The sequence below is a fragment of the Silurus meridionalis genome, chromosome 16 (assembly GCF_014805685.1).
Source record: "Silurus meridionalis isolate SWU-2019-XX chromosome 16, ASM1480568v1, whole genome shotgun sequence".
Classification (NCBI taxonomy): Eukaryota; Metazoa; Chordata; class Actinopteri; order Siluriformes; family Siluridae; genus Silurus; species Silurus meridionalis.
The window spans coordinates 3,347,501-3,365,914 of record NC_060899.1 but is presented as its reverse complement, the minus strand read 5'-3'; the positions used below and the strand labels follow the sequence as shown (position 1 = coordinate 3,365,914).

Below are 18,414 nucleotides of genomic sequence, written 5' to 3'. Positions count from 1 at the left end.
ATGTTTACACACACACACACACACACACACACACACACACACACACACACACACACACACACACACACATACTATCTATCTATCTTATCTCTAAAAACATAACAAAACAACTGAAAATAATATTTAATTAAATTTGAGTTTATTGTTTTGTGTGCAGGAAACAGTTTGTTACACCATACAATGAAATTCTTAATGACAATAAACAAAACTGAATATAGAAAATGCAGGACTCAAATAATATATTTACATTAAACCCAAAGGCACAAAACAATGTATTTGCTTTTATTTGACATTTTTATAGACAAAAAAGATTTTTGGGTTTTGGAATATTTTTTTTTAATCGAACGCTAAAGAGTTGTTTAAGTAGAGAATTTAAATCCTTGTATGAAGCGAACCTTACAACCCAGCTATTAGTGTTGCACAAGTCAGTGCACTTTTAGCACCAGTCTCAAGCTCGGATAAATGGGGAGAGTTGCGTTAGGAAGGGCATCCAGCAGAAAACATGTGCCAAATCAAATATGTGCATCACGAATCAGAAATTCATATCGGATCGGTCAAGGCCCGGGCTACCAACGACCGCCACAGATATTGTTAACCAACAGGGTACAGGTGGAAATTGCGCTACTGGTTGCCAAAAGAGGAGAAGGAGAGGAGGAAGACGTCTACAGAGACAGCAGGGAAAGGAGAAGTGTAGGAGAGTGGAGGTTCGGGTTGGTACTTTTAATATTGGTACTATGACTGGTAAAGGGAGAGAGGGAGCTGATATGATGGAAAGGAGAAAGGTAGATATGTTGTGTGTTTAGGAGACCAAGTGGAAAGGAAGTAAGGCCAGGAACATTGGAGGTGGGTTTAAACTGTTCTATCATGGTGTGGATGGAAAAAGAAATGGTGTCGGGGTGATTCTGAAGGAAGAGTACAGTAAGAGTGTAGTGGAGGTGAAGAGAGTTTCTGATAGGGTGATGAATGTAAAGCTGGAAGTTGAAGGGGTGATGATAAATGTCATCAGTGCTTATGCTCCACATGTGGGCTGTGAGATGAAGGAGAAGGAAAAATTCTGGAAGGAGTTAGATGAAGTGGTGGAGAGTGTACCTAGGATTGAACGATTGGTGATTGGGGCAGACTTTAATGGGCATGTATGTGAAGGGAACAGAGGTGATGAGGAGGTGATGGGTAGGTATGGTCTTAGGGAGTGGAAGGGCAGATGGTGGTAGATTTTGCTAAAAGGATGGAAATGGCAGTGGTGAATATGTATTTTAAGAAGGAGGACCATAGGGTGACGTATAAGAGTGGAGGAAGGTGCACACAGGTGAACTATTTTCTATGCAGGAGATGCAACCTGAAGGAGAATGGAGACTGTAAGGTATTAGCAGGAGACAGTGTAGCTAGACAGCATTGGATGGTGGTCTGTAGGATGGCTTTGGTGGTGAAGAAGAAGAGGAGGAGAGTGAGGAATGAAAGAAGAATAAGATGGTGGAAACTGAAGGAGGAAGACTGTACTGTGAGGTTCAGGGAAGAGGTCAGACAAGTTGGTGCTGAAGAGGTGCTGGATGATTGGGCAACTACTGCAGAAGTGATAAGGGAGACAGATAGAAAAGAACTTGGTGTGACATCTGGAAATAAAAAAGAAGACAAAGACATGTGGTGGTGGAATGAGGAAGTGCAGGAAAGCATAAGGAGAAAGAGGTTGGCAAAACAGGGTTGGGCTCAACAGAGTGATGAGAAAAGTAGGCAGGAGCACAAGGAGAGGCAGCAGCAGGTGAAGAGGGTTGTGGTTGAAACCAAGGAAAAGTCATATGAGGAGCTGTATGTGAAGTTGAACACTATGAAAGGAGCAAAGGATTTACACTGATTGGCCAGGCAGAGGAATGGGAATGTGTTGAATAGTGAGAAGAGTGTGTTGAGAAGGTGGAGGGAATATTTTGTGCAGCTGATAAATGCGGAAAATTAAGCTATTAAGGGGATGAAGAGTGGAAAGTCGGTTGGACAGGCAGACATTTCAGTAGAAGCATGGAGATTTTTAGGACAGATTGCAGCAGAGTTTTTAACCAGATTGTTGACCACCAGTGAGCAACAGTATGGTTTCATGCAGAGGAAGAGCACTACAGACGCAATAGGAGAGTAGTGAGCAGGTTGAGAAGAGCCTGGAGAGGTGGCGGTACGAGAAGGGGAATGAAAGTCAGTAGGAGTAAGACAGAGTACATGTGTGTGAATGAGAGGGAAGGCAGTGGAGTGGTGTGGTTGCAGGGAGAAGAGGTGGAGAAGGAGAGGAGGAGTTCAGGTACCTGGTGTCAACAGTGCAAAGTAATGGAGAGTGTGTTAGAGAAGTGAAGAAAAGAGTGCAGGCAGGGTGGAGTGGGTGGAGAAGAGTGATAGCAGGAGTGATTTGTGATAGAAGAGTATCTGTGAGAGTGAAAGGGAAAGTTTATAGGACTGTGGTGAGACCTGAGATGTTGTATGGTTTAGAGACAGTGGCAGTAAAAGACAGGAGGTGGAGCTGGAGGTAGCAGAGCTGAAGATGTTGAGATTTTCATTGGGAGTAATGACGATAGACAGGATTAGAAATGAGTTTATTAGAGGGACAGTACATGTAGGACGTTGTGGAGACTAGGTGATGGAGGCCCGATTGAGATGGTTTGGACATGTGCAGAGGAGGGACATTGGGTAGATCGGTAGAAGAATGCTGAAGATGGAGCCACCAGGAAGGAGGAACAGGGACGGGGGGGTAATTTTTTAAAACATCTAGTTTAAACAAGTTAAAGATTACTAATAAAGAAATGTATGCGAACCCCATTCTAATATATATTGATGTGTACTGTGTAATCGTATATCTCACTTCTAAGAAAGACGATGTTGCAACTGCAGCACTTTCTCTTGGATTCAGATGTTATCACATTGTGTTGTTATTAAACTGATATACAGTCTCTTCAGATCTCTTTAGCTAATGCAAAGTTACAAACTAAAGTAGCTTGCATATTCACTTGTCACAATTCATTGCATAAAAAACTTACATTAGAAAGCAATATTTCTGAAGTATAGAAAATATATGTATGTTATGACTTGAATCACAGTTATGTATATTATCACTCGAATTAGGGTTATGTATATTATGACTCAAATTAGGGTTATGTATATTATAATTCAGATTAGGGTTATGTATATTATAACTCAGTTATGTATATTATATTAAAACTAATTGGTATAATGTAATTCCTAGCTAGCATTACCATAAATTTTCCAGTCTCTGGATTTGTCAGCAACAGAAAGTATTATGTGTTGGGAAAACACATCTTAATTTTAATCTAAAAAATTTAGCTTTTTGTTACTCAGTAGTTCAGAACTTCAGCATTCCGATGACTGAATGGCGTTGTAAACAGTGTTGACCTGAGTTTCAGGATTCAGATGCTCATACATTGAATGTGTTTGGTTTCTGGAAGGAGTCAGATCCAGATTCTCATACACCAGACCATTATCAGAAGATTCCTGACGTAAGAAAATCAAATCAGTGTTACATGTACATTATTGTCTTTACATTTACACCTTTAGCTCTGATGGGTCATTAGTTCAAATCCCAGCAAGGCCAAGATGACACTGTTTGGCCCTTGAACAAAGCCTTTAACCCTCAACTGCTCAGTTATAACATTGAGATTAGTGTAAATTGCTTTTAATATAATGGTGTCTGCTAAAATGTGGTAAAAGTAAATGCAATGTAATGCAGAAAGGCAACTTTTGTAAAAGGCCAGATAGTGTATCATGCAAACTAACACCGTGCTTCAAAGGCTCAAGATGCATTCCATTTACTACGAATGATTTAGAAAGTATGCACATCTGGGCAAGAAAATATAGTGTTCACTATTGTTTCTTTGAATGTTTTACAGGCTTGAGGATTTGAAAGTGTCAAGCTGTTCAGATTTGCATTCTTTTAAACAAAGAGATTTTTGTGCACATCTATGAATCTTCATCCTTTGCTCTCAGATCTCTCGCTTGTCTTTGCACATGATATAATTCTTTTTTACTGACACGGCCACTCATTCAGTGATCTCCACTGCTGATGAATAGCCACCACATGCAAATCTTTTTAGGTCCCCTAACCTATTGATCTCCTTGTTACACATATAAAGGACGGCTATGTATGAATGTATCTCATATGGTTTGTAGCTATTTTTTTATAAGCTAAGATTATATGCAGACACACACATATACACACACACACACACACACACACACACACACACACACACACACACACACAGATGATAATATTGTTTTTACATTGTTATCTTAGACCTAGACTCTTACTGACATAATGTGGGTGTGATCTCAGAGCTCTCATGTTATTTCTTTCCCATGCATGTCCTCATATTGCAACTAGACAGAATCCATTACTCACTTTGTTATTGACATTCGGGTGTCTCCTGGATAAAGGTACTGAACCTGTCCACAAAAAAAAGTGACAGTAACTAGTTAGATCCTGTGTAAAATATAAATAATATCAGAATGCAATGATTTGTAAATCTTATTAACATATATACACACAATATAACATAGGTAACATATCAAATGATTAAACTGAGGGAACTGTACTATTTTAAGGAAAAAAAAAATAGGGTAATTTTAAATTAAAATGTGTTTAAGTGGCAACAAAAGGCTTAAGTGTTACTAAAAAGAAACAGAATATCATGAAAGGTTTCAGAAAATCTGGAGAAATCTCTGTGTGCCGGGGACAAGGGTGAAAATCAGGAGGCACTGCATTAAAAAATGATACGGACAAACGTACTGGGACACCTGAACTTTCCTGCCATATGTGGTTCTTTTCCAAGCCACAAAGCTGGAGGCACACAATTGTATAGGGTGTCTTTGGATGCGGTATAATTAAATTTTGCGTTCACTTAAAATTGGAAACCCAAACTTGTTCCAGCATGGCAATGCCCTTGTGCACAAAACGAGCTTCATGGAGATATGGTTTGCATAGGCTGGAGAGGAAGATCTTGGGTGGCCTGCTTAAGATCTCTGATCTCAACCCTACTCAACACCTTTGGGATGAATTGGAACACTAAGCACACCCCAGGCCTCTTCACCTACATCAGTACCTGACTTTACTAACACCCTTGTGGCTGATGAACACAAAAGTGTAGTGGAACATTTAGTGGGAATTTTTAGAGCAAATTAGGACTAAATGTGGAATGCGATGCTCAAAAAGCACATATCATGTTTCTGACTAGGTGTCCACAAACATTTACCAATATGGTGTATGATTCTATAATGGAAATCACTTCATGGGCTAAGAAGCCCTTTAGAAATCATTGTCTGTGAATCATTGACTTTACTTTACAGAGCAGAAGTCCTACGTGAACATAATCTAGAATCAGTGTCGTCTTCTGTGGGCTAAAGCCCATTTAATATGGAATGAGGTGAGTGGAAAACAGTTCTATGGTGAGGCGAAGTGAAATAATGGAACATTTTCTCAATGTAAATCTTTTATTTTTTCTATGGTAAATTGTGAACAGAACCAAAAAGCAACACCATAAATAATGTTTTGTTGTTTAATATTATCACTTTCTTAATTTTTCCATTAAAGCAAGTCACATTGAGATCCCTATAAAAACAATGATATTTTTTAACTAGTATTTGAACAAACATATTGTTTTCCATACAGAACTATTGTCAACGGACCCATTACAATAATTGTTTCTTTCTTACTCATTAAAAATAAAAGAGTTGATCATTGCTGTGATAAAATAAATATATATATTTTGCTTGATGTACCTTCATTACCTTTATTCAAAGCTAATTTCACTAAGACATCGTGTTTTACCTTGTGCCGTCTTTCCTTTCAGTTTGTAGATCATCAGTACAAATCCTGCAATCAGCAGCAAAGCGGCACAGATGCACACACTGATGATGACGAAGAAACCTGGAGAAAGAGACAGAGACAGAGACAACACAAAACACAAACACATACATGAGTGCTGGGCTTGTGTGACACCAGTGATCCTCTTTAACATCCCTTTATACATAATTCTGTATAAAATGTTGTGCTTACTGTAATTCACTGAACCAGAAGGAAGTGCTGCAGATGTCACTGTGTGGGTCTCTGGAGTCTTTGGTTGAAGAGATTTACTTATCCGTTCTGTGGTTTAGAGTTGATAAAAATCCATGACAAATCAAAACATGGTTTTGTAACTTTTAAAAAGGTCCTAAATGAGACAAGACTCTAAAGATTTCTGAACAGCATTAGTGCTAAGATTTAGGCAGTGGTGGTCCATCAGTGTCAGCGAGATCTTCTCTGCGAGCTTTAACAGTAACCTTTCTTCCGGCTTCTCCCATTAGGGGTCGCCACAGCGGATCATTCGCATGTTTGATTTGGCACGTTTTTACGCTGGATGCCCTTCCTAACGCAACCCTCCCCATTTATCCGGGCTTGGGACCGGCACTAAGGCTTGTGCAACCCTAATGGCTGCGGTCGGTTCCCTGACCGGGGATCGAACCCGGCCGCAGCGGTGAGAGTCAATAATCCACAATAATCAGAATCACTGACTTATGTTTTAGTATATTTTGTCCATGAATTAAATTATTCCCAATAGTCTATGCTCTTCATTTCATAGCATTGCAGTTGGACAGTCATAAAAAGCATTTTACTATATGTCATACTCTGTATGAAAAGGCATGTGACAAATAAAATTTGAAATTGAATTTCTCTCTTGGAAAGTGTAAATTTCCGTTCAATCGATTCGAATCGATTCAAAAGGTTTTATCCAATCAGATTTGACAGTGGCTGAGGTCAAGGGGAATTGCCGTAAGACCATCACTGTGAGGCATCCTATTAATTCAAATCTATGCTGCTTGGAATAGCTGCTTTAACCAATCAGACTGCGAGTTGCTTACTCCAGAGCCTGCTAGCGGGTGTGTAAATATGTCTGCATTTTTTACGTCCGTTTATTATTAAATTGCACAAGCTGCAACCTGCACAAAATCAAATATATTGCTGTGGATTTAATATATTTTTTCTCATTCTACAACGGCTGACAGAAGAGAAGAAATGGATGTGGTCGCAGATACTCTCACAAACACATTTACGAAACAAACTTTTTGAAGAAAAACTGAAGGCGTAGGTGTGAAACGTATTGACTTTAGGTTCTATTCCAAATATTTAAAAAAAATAATTTTCACCTGCAATATGTAGCTGAATCTCTGCAAAAAAGGTTTTGTATCTGACAGCCCCTCATCATGGTGCACTCCAAATAAGTAAACTAATTCATCAGCTTCTCTCACATTGTTGATGTTCACTCTGAGAACTTTAGCTTTTCGGTCATCGGAAATGGAGAATCTGCCTTTCTGAGGATTTTTCTTAGTTTCAAGAATCTCTTTAACAACAGTGGCATCATCCACTGTGTAGATCAATTTGTAGTTTTTCACATACACCTTTGGATATTTACAAGTGATAGTGATGTTCTCTCCCAGATGAACAGTATTTATTTTCGGACCAGCAAAACCGCGACCTGTTAATTATATGAAGAATAAAAACTATTATTATTGTGTGGGTGATGCAAAAATGTCCTACCACAAACGTTTAATGTTTACTCACTTTCATGAACTTTTAGGTTCACAGTGAAGTTGCTCTGATTCCCCAAACCAACTCTGTAAGTTCCAGCATCGAGTTTCTTCAGCTTTCTGATCAATACTAAAAAGTTATTTTTTGTGCTTAAATACAACTTGAATCTTCCGTATTGAACTTTGTATTTGGTATCAACACGTATTATATCCCTGCAGCCTTTTTCTTTCACCTTACAAGTATATTTACTATCGTGTGCGTGCCAGTTTATATTAGAGAATATAATGACGCTTCCTCCTGAGTAACCGATCACATCAGAGCAGGTTCTTTGACCTGTCAAAAGAAAGAAAATCTTATTCATAATCATAACCTCACTTGGCCTTTAAGATTCTCTAAATCATTTCATATACATCTCTCAAAGAAAAAAAATCTGACCTGAAATCAGGTAGAAGGCGATGACAAGCAAGATCTTCATCCTGGAATGAAATTCAGCTTCACTTCACTTCATCTGATCCTTGAGTCCACTTTGTTGTCTGATATCTTGCTGCTCTTATAATTCTGTCTTGTAAAGCCATTTCCTACTTTTTGCTGTATTCCTCAGCAATGCTGATTTACATATAACCCACCCACAGATCTTACTGATATACACGTGTTTACCAAAATAGGTAACATTACTATATTTGTTTGAAACAGGTAGTGAGATTATTTAACAGGTAGAATGCGTCATTCACAAGAGAGAACTTTATTTACAAATAGCATTCATAAGCACATAAGTTATTTATTTATTTATTTATTTATTTATTTATTTATTTATTCATTTATTCATTCATCATCAGTGATTGCTTTATACTGGAGGATCTGGAGCCAATATTGGAAACACCTAATGCGAGGTAGGATTACCACCACATCAGGTCATCTGAGGACACCATACACACAAATTCACACACTCGTTTACACCTAGAAGAAATTTCAAGTAAACAGTCCATGTATTATCATGCTTTTGGAAGGGAACCCCACAAAGACATGGTAAAACCATGTATAGAAATGCTACACAGTTACCCGAGCTCAGGATAGAACCAAACCTGTTCCAGCATGACAATGTGTGTGCAAAGTCAGCTCCATAAAGATATACTTTCCATGGGTGGAAGTAGAAGATCTTGAGTAGCCTACTTTAGAGTTCTGACCTCAAACCTAATGGGGTCATCACATTTGGGATGAATTGGAATGCCCATGTTGACTCATTTTACATCATTATCTGATTTATAGTATATATATATATATATATATATATATATATATATATATATATATATATATATATATATATATATATATATATATATATAGGTCAAAACTAATAATAATCTTCTTCTTCTTCTTCTTCTTTCCGCTGCTCCTATTATCAGGATCATCCGTCTCCATACCAACCTGTCCTCTACATCTGCCTCTTTCAAACCAACTACCTGCATGTCTTCCCTCACCACATCCATAAACCTCCTCTTTGGCCTTTCTCTTTTCCTCCCTCCTGGTGGATACATCCTCAGCATTCTCCTACTGATATACCCCATGTTCCTCTTCTGCACATGTCCAAACCATCTCAATCGTGCCTCTTACTTTGTCCCCAAAACGTCCTACATACGCTGTCCCTCTAATAAACTAATCCTGTCCATCGTCGTCACTCCAACAGAAACCTCAACATCTTCAGCTCTGCTACCTCCAGCTCCACCTCCTGTCTTTTACTCAATGCCACTGTCTCTAAACCATACAACATCTCAGGTCTCACCACAGTCCTATACATTTTCCCTTTCACTCTCACAGATACTCTTCTATCACAAATCACTCCTGCTATCACTCTTCTCCACCCACTCCACCCTGCCTGCACTCTTTTCTTCACTTCTCTAACACACTCTCCATTACTTTACACTGTTGAACCTAGGTACCTGAACTCCTCCACCTTCACCACCTCTTCTCCATGCAACTGCACCACTCCACTGCCCTCCGTCTCATTCACACACATGTACTCTGTCTTACTCCTACTGACTTTTATTCCACTTCTTCTCAGCATGTACCTCCACCTCTCCAGGCTCTTTTAAACCTGCTCTTTACTACCTAACACAAATCACAATATCAACCGCAAACATCATAGTCCATGGAGACTCCTGTTCTACCTCGTCCGTCAGCCTGTCCATCACCATTGCAAACAGGAAAGGTCTCAGAGCCGATCCTTGATGCAGTAAAATTTCCACCTTAAACCAGTCTGTCATTCCAACTGCACACTTCACTGCTGTCACACTGTCCTCATACATGTCCTGCATCACCCTCACATAGTTGTCTGACACATCAGACTTCCTCATACAATACCACAACTCCTCTCTCGGAACCCTGTCGTACACTTTCACTAAATCCACAAACACACAATGTAACTCCTTCTTAACTTCTCTAAACTTCTCTATCAACATTCTCAAAGCAAATATTGCGTCCGTGATGCTATTTACCACTAGGGGGCAGAAAAGGGATTCCAAGCAAAGAGCCTTGTGTTTTTCGATTGAAAAAATTACCCTATACGTCTAGTTATTTATTATGTACATGTATACACACACAAACTAAAATATTTGCATTCTATCTGTACCTCATATACAATGTTAATTATACAGCATGCTTGTATTGAAATCATTTCTTAATAAATAACTAGAAGTATAGGGTATTTTTTTTCAATCGAAAAACACAAGGCTCTTTGATGGAATTCCTTTTCTGCCCCCTAGTGGTAAATTCACACATTCCATCCAGTAATATATAGAAATAACGTATTACATTTTAATTTAAATATAATGAAAATAGAAACAATCTACAACACACTCATTAGGTATCAACATTTTTAATTAGTTTTTTTTGTGTATATATATATATATATATATATATATATATATATATATATATATATATATATATATATATATATATACATATACATAATATATATATATATATATTAGAGCTGTCAAAATTCAAATTCTTTTAAACGGCATTACATTTTATTAACACGCTATCAATTCAGCGCGCATTTCTGTTTTTACAATTTTTATAAAAAATATAAATACATAAATAAATAACTAAATATAAGGGAAGCTAAATTAAAACCTTCAGCAAAACGTAAATTTATTCACGACGTCCTTTCTTTACTTACAGTAGATAAAAATAAATAAACTCCACCGAAAAATCTTTTCATTCAGTAAACTTTTGTTTTATTTATGCGCCAAATCTCAAATCAAACAAATTCGCCATGATTTACACAATTAACCCTCTGGGTGGCGCTTTACTGTCTTCAATGATCGTACATATAAAAACAATACATTATTCAAATCTGTTCATTTTTATTTGTATACACTTATAATAACAACAAAATGATTATGATTATGATAGTATGATAATGACAAAAGCTTCTTGACTTGAATTGAAGAGGTGCAGGTTCTCCGGTATCACCTGATTAACTGTCCGTGTGGAAACATAGCAAAGGTTCCGTTTGGTGTCCTGATGATTTATGTCATTTAAACCACCAGTATTACTTTAAAACATTTTCATGAATGTTTTGTCTTTGTGCTATCTGTTGTATCCATATTTCTCCATGTTCATGTTGCTTAAAGTATTAAAAACAGGAAGTATTTATATATGGTACATTTAGAACAGATAAAAATGTGCAATTAAGTTGCAATTAAATATAGAATTTGATTGACAGCCCTAATATTAATATGATGTGAGATCCAGTTACCAGTGTGACACTAAAACAGGTAGAAGTTATAACTACTTTGTTCTTAAGTGCATGTCAGAGCCAAAACTTCTTTACTTTCACTTAAGTAAAAAAGTATAATCAGTACTTCAACTTTTACCCGAGTATTTAAAACATGAGAATCTGTACTTCTACTTAAGTAAAGGATGTGTGTACTTTTGTCACCTCTGTGTAGAATAACTTGAATAAGTGATTTGGAATATTAGCTGACAGTAGTAAGAAGAAGAAGAAAAGAAAATGATTTTATAGCACCTTTATCAAACAAATACCACAAAAATTAATGATTAAATAATAAAAGTTTACTTATGAAGCATCTCAGATCACAATAGACAATCAATCAATCAATCAATCAATCAATCAATCAATCAATCAATCAATTCAACAAGAAGTCAAAGGATCAGAATAGCATGAACTTCTTCATTCTGGATGAGAGATGTTCAGGATTCAGACGAAGGACTGAAGAATGTGACTGGTTCAAGTAGTGATATTGTGCTGTCTGAGATTTTATTAGATTTAAAAATATTATGTGAAGATAAAGAGCGGCAGTATTCACTCCACCTCATGTAACGTAGTGTTGTGTTATTCCATTGTTGATTGTTTTCCAGAATATTTCTTTGTGTTTTGCTCTTTATGTTATATAATTGGATAATATTCTAAAAAACAGAAATACACTTCTTAAAATTGTGTAGTCGCAATTCCAACGTTCGCACATCCACATTGACACAATCACACTCATTCGTTCATTGTGTTTCCTCTTCGATGAAATTGTGGAAACTGTAATTGTACACAAAAAAAGACAAATTTTAAACATGAATTATAGGCAATTTTTTTTAGATTTTTTCATGTTACAGAAGACATTTTGAGGACATTAACTAAGCACTTTTTTATACAAAAACAGACAATAAAAAAAGAAGGGAGAGAGACAGAGAGAGAGACAGAGAGAGAGAGAGAGAGAGAGAGAGAGAGAGAGAGAGAGAGAGAGAGAGAGAGAGAGAGAGAGAGAGAGAGAGAGAGAGAGAGAGAGAGAGAGAGAGAGAGAGAGAGGAAACACTACCTTGTACTGCTATGCGTTCTCTTGCATTTAAGTTTGTAGATCATCAATGCAAATCCTCCGATCAGCAGCAGAGCCACACATAAACACACACTGATTACGGCAGATGAACCTGGATGCAGAAAAAAAAAAGACGATGCAGAACAGGAACAGACCAAACATTTCATCTTCATACATGACCATAAACACATTCTATAGAGTGAATGTGTGTACAGTGAAGCTGTTGGTTCAAACACATCATCTTTATACATGAACATTTCAATTGAACTCATTTATGTATCAACGCACCAATCTTCTGACTGTAGCACAATGATTTAGCATGAATACTGGAATGAATAAGTTCTTACTGGAGTATTCGGCACTTGATGGATTTCCTCTCGGTGCTGCAGAGGTTGTCATGTAGGTTCCTGTTGTTAAAAAAAAAAAATCCATGACACATTTCTGGTTAAATGATATTCAATCTAAAAAGGCAATGATTTGTTTTAGTGAAAGAATTCTACTCGTAAAACATCAAAACTTCTAAATCAGTTCACCTGTTACATGCAGTTGAATCTCTGCAAAGTAGGAGTAATACCCGACTGTCCCTGCTTTACTCCACACGCCAAATAAATAAAATACTCCATCCGTTTCTCTGACGTTGATGATGTTCACGCTGAGAACTTTAGTGCTTCTGTCATCGGAAATGGAGAATCTGCTGTTCTCAGATATCGTTTGAGTATCAATCATGGGTTTGACATGAACCTCATCGTCCACTGTGATGATGTACTTGTTGTATTTCTCGTACTCCCCCGGATAGTTACAGGAGATACTTATATTCTGCCCAAGATAAGCGTTCATTATTTTTGGCACCCCACAAGACACATCTGTCAATTATACAAACAAGAAAGTAAATAAATTACTATGAAATCGATAAACTGTTACGTAATACATTATTGTTATGCCTTTGATGGGCAGAATGGTGTTATAGATAAAGGTCAAACGAAACTAGTAGTGAATGTGTGAATGACGCAAAATATTTTCATACCATTCAGTACTTTTAGGTTTACAGTGTAGTTGCTCTGATCCTCCACTCCAAATCTGTACATTCCAGCATCCTGTGGCTTCAGCTTCCTGATCAACACTAAGAAAGATCCTGCTGTGTTCCTATACAACAAGAATCGTTTGTACCCGACATGGATACTTTGGCTGGTAAAACGTATTACATCCTTGCACTCATTTTGGCTCATCTTACAAATATATTTAGTATGGTTTGGATTCCAGTTAATGTCAGAGATCATAATGACGCTTCCTCCTGAGAAGCCGAACACATCATAGCAGTGTACTGCACCTGTCAATCAAAAATAAATCTCTTTCATGTCTGTCACCTCACTGAGATTCCAATCCAGGATGAATACATTTACATAGCATCATTGAATAAAGAACTGACCTGAGATAAGGAAGAGGGTAAAGATAAGGAGGATCTTCATCCTGAAGTGAAATTCAGCTTCTTTTGCAATTTTTTCTGTCTTTCCTTCTGTGGCTCGCTTTAACTTTCTTTCTGCTTTTATAAGTTGTTTCTTTGAGTTACTTCCTCTTTGGTAACAATGCTGTACTCATCAGCAATACAGATCTGCATCAAATCCAAACCTCTTACTGACAGTTGCCAGTGATTGTGAAATCTGACTTTCAACTTCCTATGAAAATCTCTTTCTGATTAAAACTAGATATGTGTGTGTGTGTGTGTGTGTGTGTGTGTGTGTGTGTGTGTGTGTGTGTGTGTGTGTGTGTGTGAATGCAGGCTGTAAACTCTTTTTATCTTTGGCAATTGTTTGGAACCGGTGCGATCTTGTTTAGAACCTCTTGCCATTTGTTGTAATGGAGCAGTGGAGTGGTGTGCAACAAGCTGTTATCCTGGTTCTCAATAATAATTTGGTTTCATTATATATTAATATTCAATATAACTTGAACAAAAGTAAAACTATGATTGTGTAAGACATTTCCAATCATATGGAGGTTCATAAAAAACAAATACAAGAAAGGCCTGTGGTCAGCATCATTTCTCAAGTTAAGGTCATCCAAAACTCAATTATTCCTTTGTTCACATTTTTCACTTTCATTTAAAAAAATGGTGACAGAAGCAAAACTACCTCTACATTTGAACTCGACTCCTGCACCTTGTTCAGTCAGAGTTTGATAGAATGTCCCTATATTTTCTGACAAAGAAAAAATATATTCTTTCATTCCATTACATGAGAAAAATACATAAATATTTCTACTGCAGTAAAGAGATGATCATGACTAATAAATCAGATGTGTTGCTGACTCCATGGCCCTCTAGCAGCATTTTCACGTCCTGTCATTGGATAGTAAGAGATTTTGCTAGTCGGGGCTCTCAAACTACATCTTGAGCAAACTACACAAGCTCAAATATATTTATGTAGATTAAATAGCTGTTTTTTCATTCCACAATGGCTGATAGAGGAGAAGAAATTGATTTGATTGCAGATAGACTCACAAGGGTATTTATAAGTTGGACTTTTCAAGAAAAGCTGGACATTGTGAGGAAAGGGGTTGACCGAAACAGTTCAAAACAGTTGTTAAGCTTTTTTTATGAACAATTTATACTTTTGTTTTCTCTTTTCTGTAGAATTTAAATAAAAACATGTCCGGCAACTCAGAAAATGTGCATTGAGTAGCAGGTAAAAGAATAAGGAAAAAGCACAAACTGAAAAACGGGTACAATCCGTAACATGGGAAGTCCAGGGATGATCGCTAGTGTGAATCGTAGATCAGACGGTGAGCGAGTGGGAACGGGGATTTATAAAGGGAAGAGTAGCTTAGAGACAGGTGAAGGTGATTAGTAGGAAGGCGAGGCTGTGCGAGTGTGCTGAGTGCAGGAGGGAGGTGTGGCTGGTGGTTCCCTGACATTACCCCCTCCTCTATGGGTGGCTCTCGACGCCCTAACTCGGCAGGGATGCCTGTGGCCCCGGGTTAGGGTGGCTGGCATGTAACAGAGTATACTGACGGCTGGTCCAGCATCTCCGAGGGAGGAGGATCTATGGCGACTCCAGGGTGCTCTGTGGTGGAGGGGTGTGAAGGGTTTCAGGAGTGACACGTAGAAGGTCGGATGAATGCAGTACTGAGGAGGAAGGTCGCCGTAGGTGCAGATCTTGGGTGGACAACCAGACCTGATCATCCAGCTGGTAAGGGGGACTCCGACCTGCAAACCTCTGGGTGGTTCTGACTCATCCAGCCAGTGACACCACTCTTTGAGCGCCAGTTTGATGGCCATAAGTTCCCCGGTTCCCAATGTCATAATTCTGTTCCGTGGGGGAAGAGCTTCCTTGGCGGAGCAGTGGAGGGTTCCCTGACTGTTGAGAGGTGAGCAGGGTGGTGACCAGACTGAAGCCCTGAATAAACCATCGGTAGAAGTTGGCAAACCCTAGGAAGCATTGGAGCTCCTTGGTAGTGCCCGGACGGGGTCAATCCCGCACTGCCTTCACCTTTCCCTGGTCTATCCGTATACCTGACAATCTGATTACATATCCTAGGAACTCCACCTCCAGCCAGAAGATCTCACACTTCTTTAGATGGAGATAGAGGCTATGTTCCCGTAGCCGCTCCAGGACTTGGGTGACATGGCCACAGTGTGCCGTAGGGTTTGGGAAGAAGATGAGGATGTTGTCAATGTATACGATCATGAACCGGTGGAGGAACAATCTGAACACTTAATTCATGAAGTTTTGAAACACCACGGGGGAAATAGACAGACCATATGGCATGATGTGATACTTGTAGTGTCCGGAAGGGGTGATGAAGGCTGTCTTCCACTCATCCCCCTTGCGGATGCGCACCAGGTTGTTTCCAGAAACACACTATAATATAATGTCAAATAACATTTTTATTTCTAAATAATTTCTACCAACATTTTCATGTGTTAACTGCTAGAAACTGTTTGGTGGGTGAAATAGAGCTGAGTCAACAGATCTGACTTACTGAACTTACAGAATTAGAATGACCAAAACTATGAACGAAACAGCAAAAAGCAGCATATTTTCTCAAAAACAGCAGAGTTCACAATTTTTCACAGGAATATTGAACTGTCTCTTTTATTTTTACATTCTTGACAAAGTTGCTGAAAAAAGCAAAACAACTTCCAGATTTGTCTGCTGACCTGCAAAAAAACCCTCACTTGGATAAATGTTTTACATGTTCTACTACAGATAGATGTGAAATGAAATCCAGTAAGCAGTTTGTGTTTGTGCACTTAAGCCACAACTACAAATAAATGAATTTTCTGTATTAGAAAAGAACATGTGTCTTGTAACACACAGACAAGCAGCTGCATATGCAGTTCAACGGTTCTTTATTATTAGTCAGATAAATTCAAATCAGCAAATCCAGTCATCACTAGCACTTTTAGTTTGGGTAGTTCGAAATTCGATTTATTTTCATAGTGAGTGTGTGTAACTGAGCACACCTTTGCTCAATCTGTAGGAAGGAGACTGCATAAGTCTGTTGGGAACTGGAGTTCATGGCTGCTATGTTTGTAGGCCTCATTGGTTTTTGGGATCTGTAGTCGCTACCTGGATTAAATCTGGCACTAATTTAAGGCAAAAATACTTATATTTAGGTTTTACAAAAAAAAAAAATTTTATCACTAATATTCAACAAAAAATATTGTCAACTAGTGTTATTAGATTAAACCAAGTAATTTGCATGTAATAAAAAGAGAAGGTCTCAAGTTAAAACATTACAAGGTATTACAGTTTTTCTCAGTTGCTTTGGAGAATTTCTCGAATCATCCTTAAGATTTGCAAATCAGTAAGTGCATTCTTAAATCAATGTGTACAAACAGCACAATACATTGGATTTCTTGCAAAAGCCTGTTTTTTGCTCAAAATCCTTAGTACTTCAATCAAAAGTAAGTATTTGTGTCAATGAACAATCATTGGCATCAAAATAACAAGTCCTTTTATCATTGTTTACAAACAAGATAGTCAAAATGTTTTTTCAATATGACAATGCTTTATTTTAGTATTTCCTGATGTAAACAATGTTTTGGATTACAAGTATTGAAAATGCACGAGGCTGAATTGGCAACTACGAATGAACAAATGTACACATTACTGTATGTGGGATATTGATTGTAAGAGACTGGACAGGATTCACACTTTTTTATTGTTCTTTACTAGTGGACTGACAAAAAAATTACAATATAATATCATTGTGATAGAAAATAAAAATACACAAATTAAAATTTCAAAAGGTAAACATAGGAAACATTTCTTAGGCAGAACTGCACATGCCGCACTATATAGTGCAATCTGTCTCTACCCCCTGATGTCCCAGTCTGTTGGGCCTCAGATTTTCATCCACATCACAACAGATATCATCCCTTGCAATACCATTGTGAGGCCATTATTGACAACATGGTCCACAATAGTGGCTCTAATTTCATCTAAAATGTGTCTATGTCTCTGGCCTCTTCTTCCTCTTCCTCTATTTTGCCTCCTTACCCTTCCAGCATGCATCCTTATTCTTGGCTCTCGACCATGTTCGTTTCCTAGTTGTTCATCCATTTTCAACAATTGTAAATCTGTGTTTTGCTCTTTTTATATACACTTGCCAATTAGAGTAAAGGTTCACGAGATTCAGCCTTGACCTATTTTAGAGAACTAGTTGATTATTGGTTGATCTGAAAGGGAACACGCCCCTTCATTAGTGACATTCAAGGTTCATCCGCACAATTAATTCAAGACACATTTACCAAAAAAGATTAATAGAACTGTGAAGAAGAAGAGCTTGACAAATTTTGACAACTGGTTTAACCATTTTGCATTTAATGACTTATGCAATGAACTGATGCCTAAATGTTTTGGGGGTTAAAACCATTTAGGTGAAACTAGTATAATACATTTTGATCAACTTGACATAAACAACTGATAATGTACGAAACAACAGACATTTGTACACAATCTATTAAACGGAATTTGATCAAAGCAATGAGAAATGTTCTTATGAGGAGCACAAATGACTAAATGATGTGGA

General features: G+C 37.8%; 1 protein-coding gene across 1 annotated transcript; it reads right to left on the bottom strand.

Moving 5' to 3' along the window:
- Positions 1 to 11,665: 11,665 nt before the first annotated feature.
- On the bottom strand, positions 11,666 to 13,995 carry LOC124399163 (polymeric immunoglobulin receptor-like). The gene is made up of 6 exons (XM_046869921.1): positions 13,811 to 13,995; positions 13,409 to 13,711; positions 12,918 to 13,247; positions 12,732 to 12,791; positions 12,388 to 12,496; positions 11,666 to 12,107 (listed from the first exon to the last, which is right to left on the bottom strand). Exons 1-6 carry the CDS (start codon positions 13,848 to 13,850, stop codon positions 12,074 to 12,076), a joined length of 876 nt encoding a protein of 291 aa, XP_046725877.1. The 5' UTR covers positions 13,851 to 13,995; the 3' UTR covers positions 11,666 to 12,073.
- Between the last annotated feature and the right edge of the window lie 4,419 nt (positions 13,996 to 18,414).